Below are 9,792 nucleotides of genomic sequence, written 5' to 3' on the forward strand. Positions count from 1 at the left end.
CAAACATGTGAACTACATATGCAAACATGTTAACTACATCTGCAAACATGTGAACTACATCTGCAAACATGTGAACCACATCTGCAAACATGTGAACTACATATGCAAACATATGAACTACATCTGCAAACATGTGAACTACAGCTCAGACTGTACAGTCCAGCTTGTGTTCAGGCCAGGATATGATATCAGGTGGTTTTCTGACACTATAAAGGCTGGACGTGTTGTGTGTTCAGAAATGCTGTTCTGCAGACCTTGGTTGGAACCAGTGCTTAGACTTCCTGTTGTCTTTCTATCATCTCCAACCAGTCTGCCCATTCTCCTCTGACCTGACACCAACCAGACATTCTGGTCCAGACAACTGCTGCTCGCTGGATATTTTCTCTTCTTCAGACCATTCTCTGGAAACCCTAGAGATGGTTGTGTGTGAAAATTCCAGTAAATACTCAGACCAACAACCATGCTACATTCAAAGTATTTTAAATCCCCTTTATTCCTCATTCTGATGTTCAGTTTGAACTTCAACAGGTCGTCTTCACCGCCTCTACATGCTGCCATGTGATTGGCTGGTTTGATATTAGGGCTGTGCTGCTCCTCACAGTTGAAATGATGGAGTTGCATCGGTGATCCTCAGACAAAAACACATCTCGGACAGGGCAGGAGAGCAGGGTAGGAGACGCGAACCGAAGCGCGTGAACTCCCGCCAAATAATCCTCTGCAGCTCTGAGGCAGACAGCAGAGAGGGGACAGGAAGAGGGAAGTCTGGACAGCTTGGACAGATGTCTGCAGCTTCATGACTTTCTGCTGAGTCATTCTGTGCAGCTCAGCAGCCAGAGAGACGCACGACGTGAACGTGCACGATGATTGTGCAGCGCGTAAGCAGAAAGAAACACCGGAGATGTTCGCGGAGTTCTAGATGCTCTTTGATCTTCACGGTAAAGAATCTGCTGCATGCATGTTAACGGTTCATCAGATCAAAGACAGCTGGAATAAAGGCCACCGACTAATCTGTTATTGATCTGTTATTGATCACTGATTGATCAGCCATTAGAGGTCCGATTGAGCTCTGATCACCTCACGGGAAGATCACCTCTTATTTAATGGATTTGTTTCAAACTTATAAATAATCACAACAAAATATACTAATACCTTCAAGCTGATAATTGATTGATCAATAAGATGTTTTTTTCTGATGTGTTAATTCTTTACTTTAAAACTCTAATAAGTACAAAGCATCCAAAAGATCAAAGATGTGCTGCGCATCTGTGCTGCGCATCTGAGCTGCATTCATGCGCAAAAACATGTCACTGCGCAGCTGTTTATAGCGCAAACACTGCGCGTCTGTGCTCTTCAAAAGTCTATAAATGCACCAACATTTAATTTTAACTGCACAATAATCAGCGTTTTTTATTCAAAAGAAATGTCAACAGGATTTCCTTCATTTTACTGCGCAGAAACAAGCTGGTGTTTGGCGCCATCTGCAGGCAAAAAGCTGAAACTACAAGCAAAAGTTAACCTGAACATTTTTAGAGGAATGTTGTTTTTTCTTTGTTAAGCCACTTAACTCTGACATATGAATCAGTCAGGCAGAAAAAGGCTCCAAGTTAAAGAGATGATGAACCAGAGTTGTGTCCACGCATAACAGACTAACAAAGAACAGGTTTAAACTGGATCTTAAGGCTTTATGTTTGCAGTTTCTTCTTTTTTCCTTGATTTCATGTGTGGAAAAAAGCAAAGACAGACAGAAAACAGGATTTTAGCAGCAACAAGGTGATTCCCAAAGACCTGGTAGCTGGAAACCTGGAGTATCTCAGCATGGAGCAGAAACTGGACAAATGGAGGACAGAAGAGGAAGAGTCAGGACTACAAACCATCTACAGCAGATCAACAGGATCTGACATCCAGCAAAGACCTGAACTAGGACCTGGGATGCATCTGGACCTTCAGGTGATCCATCTACTGTTGGCCAAAGCCTCATCAGAAATGGTCTCCATGGAAACATGGCTGTCAAGAAGCCATGAAGGGAAACAGGGAGACACAAGAACTGGACTGAAGATCAGAGGAAACAGGTCTGATGGAGGGATGAATCCAACATTACTGAAGCAGTGTGGGATCATGTGGACAGAGAACAGAACAAAAGGCAGAAACATCCAAAAAAGAACTTTGGAAAGTCCTTCGAGGATCTTGGAGAACTATTCCTGGAGATTCCTGAAAAAATGTTCAGATTGGGATGAAGACCAAAGCTGCTCAGAGCAAATATTCACTTTTGAAGAACTGGCCGATGGGTTTTGACTCAGACACTGCAGGTTTGAATGTGTTTTAACAACCTGTTCATATTTTATCATTTGTTTTTACACTTAATTCTTTAACCAAACAAAACAATTAATACAAAATCACGTCTCAACCACGTGAATGAAAATGAGCAGAAGAGAAATCTGCCTCACTTACACAAATCATTCATTAACCAAATATAAAATAAAATCGTTTCCTCTTTCCAAAACTAAAGGCAACTGGATTTATTTTTCTTAGTTACTGAGAAAAAAGAAAGAAAAAAGTTCACTTGGCTTTATTCAAGCTGGTATCTTAAGTTGCCTTTAAAAGGCTGTTTAAACATGATGTTTTATCTTAAAGATCAAACAGAAACCTGCTTTATATTTTCTTTTTAATCTACCTGCAACAATAACACTCTGGAGAAAAAGGAGATAAATGGGCTTTTCTGACGTCTGATGCGGATTCAGACCCAGAAAAGAAAACAGGAGCTAAAATCTGAGAAGTGAAATAGTGGAACATGTAAGTATTTAATGTGGCCTGAGGATGATGATGAGCTGAATCGCTGATGTGTTTGTTAACACCTGAATGGAGATGAAACGGACACTTCTCAGCCTCATCATCTTCACTTCAAATCATCAAAAGGTTCAAAGGTCAAATCAAAGTCCCGATTATCTCTGAACCCAGACCATCAAACAGATTCAACAGCCTCGTTAACAGGCGTTTGATGGAAGAACCAGAACCCTCCTTAAAACCGGATCCTGGTGGACTTTCAGGATCAGTTCTCGGAAAAGCCATGGACAGAAGCAGGGTGTCGGACTTCAGCATCGAGCGCATCCTCTCCGAGCCGCAGGTGATGGACTTCCCACCGAACCAGTATCTCCCAGAGATCCCGAGCGGGTTCAGTCTGGAATCAGAAAACCTCCGGCCCCCTGCGCCGGTTCCGGTCCCTCTGCCGGTACCAGTGCCGGTGCCAGTTCTGGGCTGTCTGCAGTACCGAGGGATGAGCTATGGAGACGCTTTCTACTCGTTCGGAACCGCTTTTCATCACACAGAGTTCTCTGGAGTTAATCCGAACTGCGGAGTTTACAAGAATTTCAGCCACGCAGCTGCAGGTATGTCCCGAACCGGCCCACAGGTGTCCTGCTCACATTTCAATCCAAAATAAAGTGAAACTGTGATCCAATGAAGGATTTCTGATGATTTCACCTTAGGTCCAAACTGTTAATTGCTTCTATTTTGTGCTTTTAATTCCAAACAGACTATTTATTTATGTATTTATTTATTTGTTTGTTTGTCCGTCCATCAGATGCTCAACCGGGTCACCAGGCGGCCGGAGTGTCGGTCCAGTCCCGTCAGAAGGCCCGCATGAGGACGGTGTTCACCGACAGCCAGATCAAACAGCTCGAGGCGCTGTTCGAGCTCACCGACTACCCGGCGATAGAGGCGCGCGCTGAGCTGGCCAGGAACGCCGGACTGCACGAGGAGACCGTCCGGGTGAGACACCACGTGCTTGTTCTGTTTTGAGTGAAGGAGGAGGCTTTGTGCGTAAAAGCTACAGCAATTCATTTTATCATTCTTATTATTTAATGAAAAATAAACTGGCCGTATTAAACACGGAGGCAAACGCTTCCACGCGCACGTTTCTTCTTCTTCTTCATATCAAATTTTACGCATCAGATCCAAAACAGTCAAAAGGTTTTCTGTGGTTTGAGTTCATCAAGTCTGCCTCAGATTTCTACAACTCCAAAAAAACGTAATGACAAGAGATCCCACTGAAAGACCAGGAATCTAAAGCTTCCCCCTTCTTGTCTGCAGGTTTGGTTTAAGAACCGCAGGGCCCGGAGGAAGCGGCAGCGCAGCAGCTCCAGGGTGAAATCCCCCCGACCTTCATCCCCCAGCCCCGCAGCAGAGAAGAAGCTCTTCACCTCCTTCCTCTGAGCCAGACATCCCGTCTTCCTCTAAAAGGCACCTGGTTGATTCCGCGCAGGAAGATCAGGTAGCTGCGTTTTGCTCAGCGGCACTCCAACAGGACTCACCAGTTAGTCACTCATGAGACGTTCAAGGACAGCTGTGTGATTCCAGCTTCTCTTTACTGAGAAGCGGTCTGGTTTTATGTTGTATTTGTGTGTAATTTATTGAAACTGTGATCAGGTTGTATGTATGAGTTTATGACCTTTAGTGGCTCCAACTAAAATAAATCGACTTGCCATGAAGGAGATCCAGTTTTCTTATTTGTGTTAGTGAAATCAATGACATTAATATTAGCCAATCAGACACATTTAAGACATTTATTCTACAACTTGTTGAACTTAAAACTTTATCTATATCTCTTATATTTTCTTTTAACCATGTGCAGGGGTAAATATAGAGAATTTTTTGGAGGTGAAGACCAGATTGCCTAAATAAATAAATATAAATAAATAAATACTACCATGATGTTTTGTGTAAGGACACATTCTTTATGTATTAAAACATAATTTGTTGGGGTTTAAGTTACTAGATGAAACAGCTGCTATCAGCCAGTGTGAAATAGAAATAAAAGATATTTGATCATGGTCTAGTACATTATACCGTACTTCTCTGAAGGATGTTTTACTTTATTTTCAGTTGCCTCCATGTGTATTTTTCCCCCGTGAGGAATAAACTAAGATTTTGTTCTATCCACTAATATTTTAACCCAAGTCAAGTTTATTATTTTTATTATAAAAATATAATCTCAGCTGACCAGTGCTAGACAAGACAAAACATATAAAAACACTAAGTCAACAATAAAAATAATAAAAATAAAATGAAAAACAAATAAAACAAGAGTAAAACAGCATAATAAAATAGATAAAATGCATTAAAATATTATAAATACAAATAAGAACATACTCTTTAACAAGCCAAATGAAAACACTGAAAGTGTTTTTACTAATGATTTACAATAAGCTCTGTACAGATCTGATATTAAAAGGCAGAGTTCCAAAGTTCGAGAGCAGTAAAGAAAAAACTCTGCCACCTCTGCCTGTTAATCTGCTTTTGGGAACTCTCAAGAGCAGCTGGTTTGTTGATCTCAGGACCCTGACAGGACTGTGAACAGTTACAAGCTCTGATGCTGTGCTATTAAGACATTTAAAAACAAGCAGAGATCCTGAACTGTGCAGGAAGCTCGTGACGTGACGTCAACCGGAGTGATGTACGCATGTCCTGATGGAGCCGTGGCTGATCAGAGAGCTACAGTAGTCCAGACGGCAGGTATAAAAGCATGAATAACTCTAAGGTCTTGCTCTAGTTTTATTAAAGTTAAAAGTTCAGTCAGTGGACTGGTGGAATTCATTTTCCAGACTCAGGCAGCAGTTTTCTCCCATGATGCATCTCTCTCTTTAGCAGCCGCAGCATCCGTCTTCCCTTCTTTATGAAATACCTCTTTGTATTACCCATACGCTTGAATAAGAACTTCTTGCCACAGTGGGATGAAATAATTGGCTTGGTTTTTTGTCAGTTGTTGTCATGGTGACTTCAGGTATCAGACCTCCACTGATGGCTTATTACTGTGGTTCCTAACTCTGGGTAAAGATATTCAGGGTTGACTGAAGCAACTCAAAGCAGTTGATCTGGAACCAAAAACTGAGACCAAGTGAACCCAGAGTTTCTGACTAGACAGAATATAGCTTTAAATTATATATGTATAGTTGCTGAGACAAAACTTGAATTATGTTCATATAATCTGTAATTAACTATAAAAAATAACTAATTTTCTTCTCGAATGACTGTTTTTATTGCACATTAATGATCTTAAACATGAATGTGAATTTAACATGAACATTTGAGTAAAACCAGCAGACAAAAGTATTATAAAAACATCAAATTTATTATATTCAGAATTGTCACTGTTATAATTATTATTAATATTCAAAGCATTTCCATGCTGATGAGAAGATATACACACTGAAAACCCCAAATCAGAAAATACTGGAGGAGGTTACAGATGGAGAGCATGCAGTGAGTATCAGTTAAGAGGAAGATGTCCATGTTCCTTCTCCTCTGTTTCCACTTCAGCATCTAGCAGATTTTAACACACTCTTTAAACAGGAGGGACTCACACACATGGACTGTAACCAAGCACAAAGTAGAACACACAATACAAAACCAGAGAACAAAAAGTACACTTAGTGAAGTTATCAAAATATAGGCTATATACTGGAGATTCTTAAGACTGGCTCATGTTTAAACAACCAGTGATGAGTTAGGTTCAGTGATCCTTTACAGATTTCCAGGTCTGAACCAGGTCTGAAGGTTTAAGCTCAGCAGCTAAAAACTGATAATATCCGACTTTCCTGCTGACTATGTTTTCATTAATTTCCTTTCTCTGAGGCCATAGCGTCGACTCAGTTTGGTGAAAATCTGCTAACTTTTCAACCATTTTTAAACCCAATTCTGTGCATTTAGTGGCTGAAATGCCAGATTTGCTGACTGTCCCCATTCATTTATAACTCCATTGTTATCTGCTTTTTGGGAGAAAAAAACTTTTGATGCTTGAATTTAGTGACAACTGTTTGCACTGAATGATAAATCACTTGTTTTATGTTTCAGGCTCCATAAAATCAGTACCTGGTAGCAGATGCAGCCAGACACGCTACTTTGTTTCCTTGTTTCCTGCCTTGTTTCTCTTTATTGATTGTCAAATGTTATGGCATGCTTAGAAAGTGTGGTCGAAAGCTCACAACCATGGATACATTAACCCTTAAAACTACAGTCAGTGAGCAGAAAGTTCTATGTGTGTGTGAAAAGAAGAAAAATAATGCTCCTCTATGGCTGGAATAAAGCCAAGAAGACGTTTCTGATGCACGGTGGCGCCACAAAGCAGCTGAGCTGGAGCTGGTTTAGTGAGGATAGCAGGTAAATAGTAGCAGGAATAACTGGAAATGAGGAAAAAGTGGAAACATGGAAATAGTTTCTGTTGTGTGTTTGTTTCAAAGCCAATATTTTTTCTCTTGAAAGCAAAGACTTGAGAGAACGATGAGATGAGAAAAGGTTTGGTCACTGTTGGTCTGTGTGTTATTTCTACAAAGTTCTGTTAGTAATAAATTCTGCTTTCTTGTTCTGGTCGGCCTTTATGCTGCTACATCTATTCATACATTCATTTTACATCATTTTAGCCTCACAATCTGACAGCTGAGGCTGGGAACATCATGTCTGCATGCTGGCTGGGATTAAAAGGGTTCAGCAAGTTTTAAATATAAAAACAAAAATAAAAAAATGGCTTGGAGCTTTAAGGGTTGAAGTAAAGACACAAATCTAAAAACCAGAGGAAAAATTCTAAATGCAGTCAGCAGAAATATAAAGATAAACAGTTGGTAGTTGCATTGTTAAACCAGAGACAACTGGTGCTACAGACCCTGATTCGCAGCAATGAAATGGGACATATGAAAATGAAAAGATTATAGTGACACCTGGTGGCCAAACCTTACAAAGCTCCACATTTACACAGTATGTTGAAACTGACATGGCTTCACGGGGCCGTACTGACTGTACTGTAACTGTACGTTTACTGTACAAACTTTCACCATCACTGTGGCCCACTAAAGTTAATGTTCAGCGAAGATGAAGAAGATTCCTGAAGTATCATTGTTAAACTGTGTGCTACAACAGCGACACGTTCACTGTGAAAATACAACATGTGGGTTAACTTAAAGTCAGGCTGTGGGATGGGATGGACCAAGCAGAAGTTTAGAAAGATAAAGTAGTAAATCATCTGCGTATGGTCACATCTGAGATTTTAAAGGACTGTTTTAATCAAGATTTATCCCTTAAAGTCTGATTAATTTTGAGAGATGCAGCAAGTGTAGTTCCTTTAGCATTAAAAGAATGAGTTTAAGCTAAATGCTAATGCTAAAATTGTCAACTACATCTCTAAACAAAGGAGAATTTTTCAATAAATTCTGGGAGAAGTTTTTGAAATATGAGTGCAGACTGTAGATTTTCTGACACTTCTACACCTTGAATACAGCTTTTAATTTATCTGTAAGTGTCAAAATGCTGCAACTTAAGAAAACCACATAACTGTACAGACTCAAGATGTTTCTGTCCATGGTGGAGACCACACAACTCAGACAAAAGCTCCTATCAAAGGTTGACGGTTAGATAGGTTACTATTTGTCCTGCTTACACCGTTTCTGTCTCATTTAGGATTAATGCTCAGATCTGACCTTTGAGACTGAACAGGAGTGGAAAATTTTGTTCCCACGTGCTCTCAATTCTTCAGCTGGTTGAGGCAAATTGAGTCCCTGTATGAGTGCAAGTATAAGCGCTGTGGTTATAGTTATTATACTGTTGAAGCTGATTTCACAAGCACAAACAGAACAGTTATCCACAGCAGTGGGCAGGAACAAATCACAAAGTGTTGATTCAGCCGAGGCTACAGAGATTTAAATGTGGAAAAGCCACTTTTTGGATGTTACCATGATTAGACAGCGAATTTCTGCTTTAATGGTATTTATGGTTTATAATGGATGACTATGTATAAAAAGCCAGCACATGGTGGTTATTATTAAATGGGTCGTAGGACACGTCTGGTTATCTGCAGCCTCGGCTGTCAGAGTTAGCGTGTTCGTCTCTCTGTGTTTATGTGCTTAAAGAGAGGAAAAAGACATGAACACAGTACACTGTTGACATTTCACCCATTGTAGTTATGCACGTACTCGGAGAGAGATTTTAAACATTAAGCACACACAGTAGATTAACTTGTGTTTCTGTTTTGTCTTTATGCAGATGCTCACATTCACATTAAGGTACCAAAGTCTCATAGAAATGGAGGGAGAGGGATGAAAGGAGGGAAGAGACATAGAAGAGGGAAAATCTCTGGCATGAATAAATTTCTATGTGATGATGCAGGAGATAAATGATTCGATGCAGGGAAACAAGGTTCCACAACTGATTATCGCAAGCTAATATTCAACTTGACTTAAAGCTGAGATTCAGTTTAAAATGATGAATTTTTGGGTTTTTTTTTGTTTTGTTTTGTTTTTTTTTAGGCAGCAGAGATACAAACACAAAGTGAGGCGAAAAGCTCTGAAAATTTTGGATTTTCACGTTTGAGTCAGTTGCAGTTTTGGTTAAAGACAGGTCATGACAGCAGCTCTTCATAGACCTACAATAAACTACATTCACTAAATTTGGCAAAACACTGATGAGCTATGTTATTCTATAGAGTTTATTTAGGATAATCCTATCAAGAAAATATCAAAAGTAAAATTAAAAGTCAAGTTTTCTTGGAAATGGCTGCAAATCTTTCTGTAGGTTGCACTTGTGTCAAATTAGATTTTTCACAGAGACCATCAAACTTGTATCTCATCTCTAAATGGTGAAACCACAACTTCTTTTTGTCAGCTGGGATAAAAAAGTTACAGAATTGTTTAACCCTTAAAACTCTACTAGATTCACTCGAGCACCATCTCTTATATCATTATCACTGTCTCAGGAACAGTGTGTAGCTCTGTGGCGTAAGCTGTGATGGATAGCTACCCTTTAGGTGATCTA

General features: G+C 39.9%; 1 protein-coding gene across 1 annotated transcript; it reads left to right on the plus strand.

Moving 5' to 3' along the window:
* Positions 1-540: 540 nt before the first annotated feature.
* dharma lies at positions 541-4,394 on the plus strand. Its single transcript, XM_041995123.1, has 3 exons — positions 541-935; positions 3,578-3,765; positions 4,087-4,394. The coding sequence occupies exons 1-3, from the start codon at positions 917-919 to the stop codon at positions 4,207-4,209; spliced, it is 330 nt and encodes a 109-aa protein (XP_041851057.1). The 5' UTR covers positions 541-916; the 3' UTR covers positions 4,210-4,394.
* Positions 4,395-9,792: the final 5,398 nt, after the last annotated feature.

The sequence above is a fragment of the Melanotaenia boesemani genome, chromosome 9 (assembly GCF_017639745.1).
Source record: "Melanotaenia boesemani isolate fMelBoe1 chromosome 9, fMelBoe1.pri, whole genome shotgun sequence".
Classification (NCBI taxonomy): Eukaryota; Metazoa; Chordata; class Actinopteri; order Atheriniformes; family Melanotaeniidae; genus Melanotaenia; species Melanotaenia boesemani.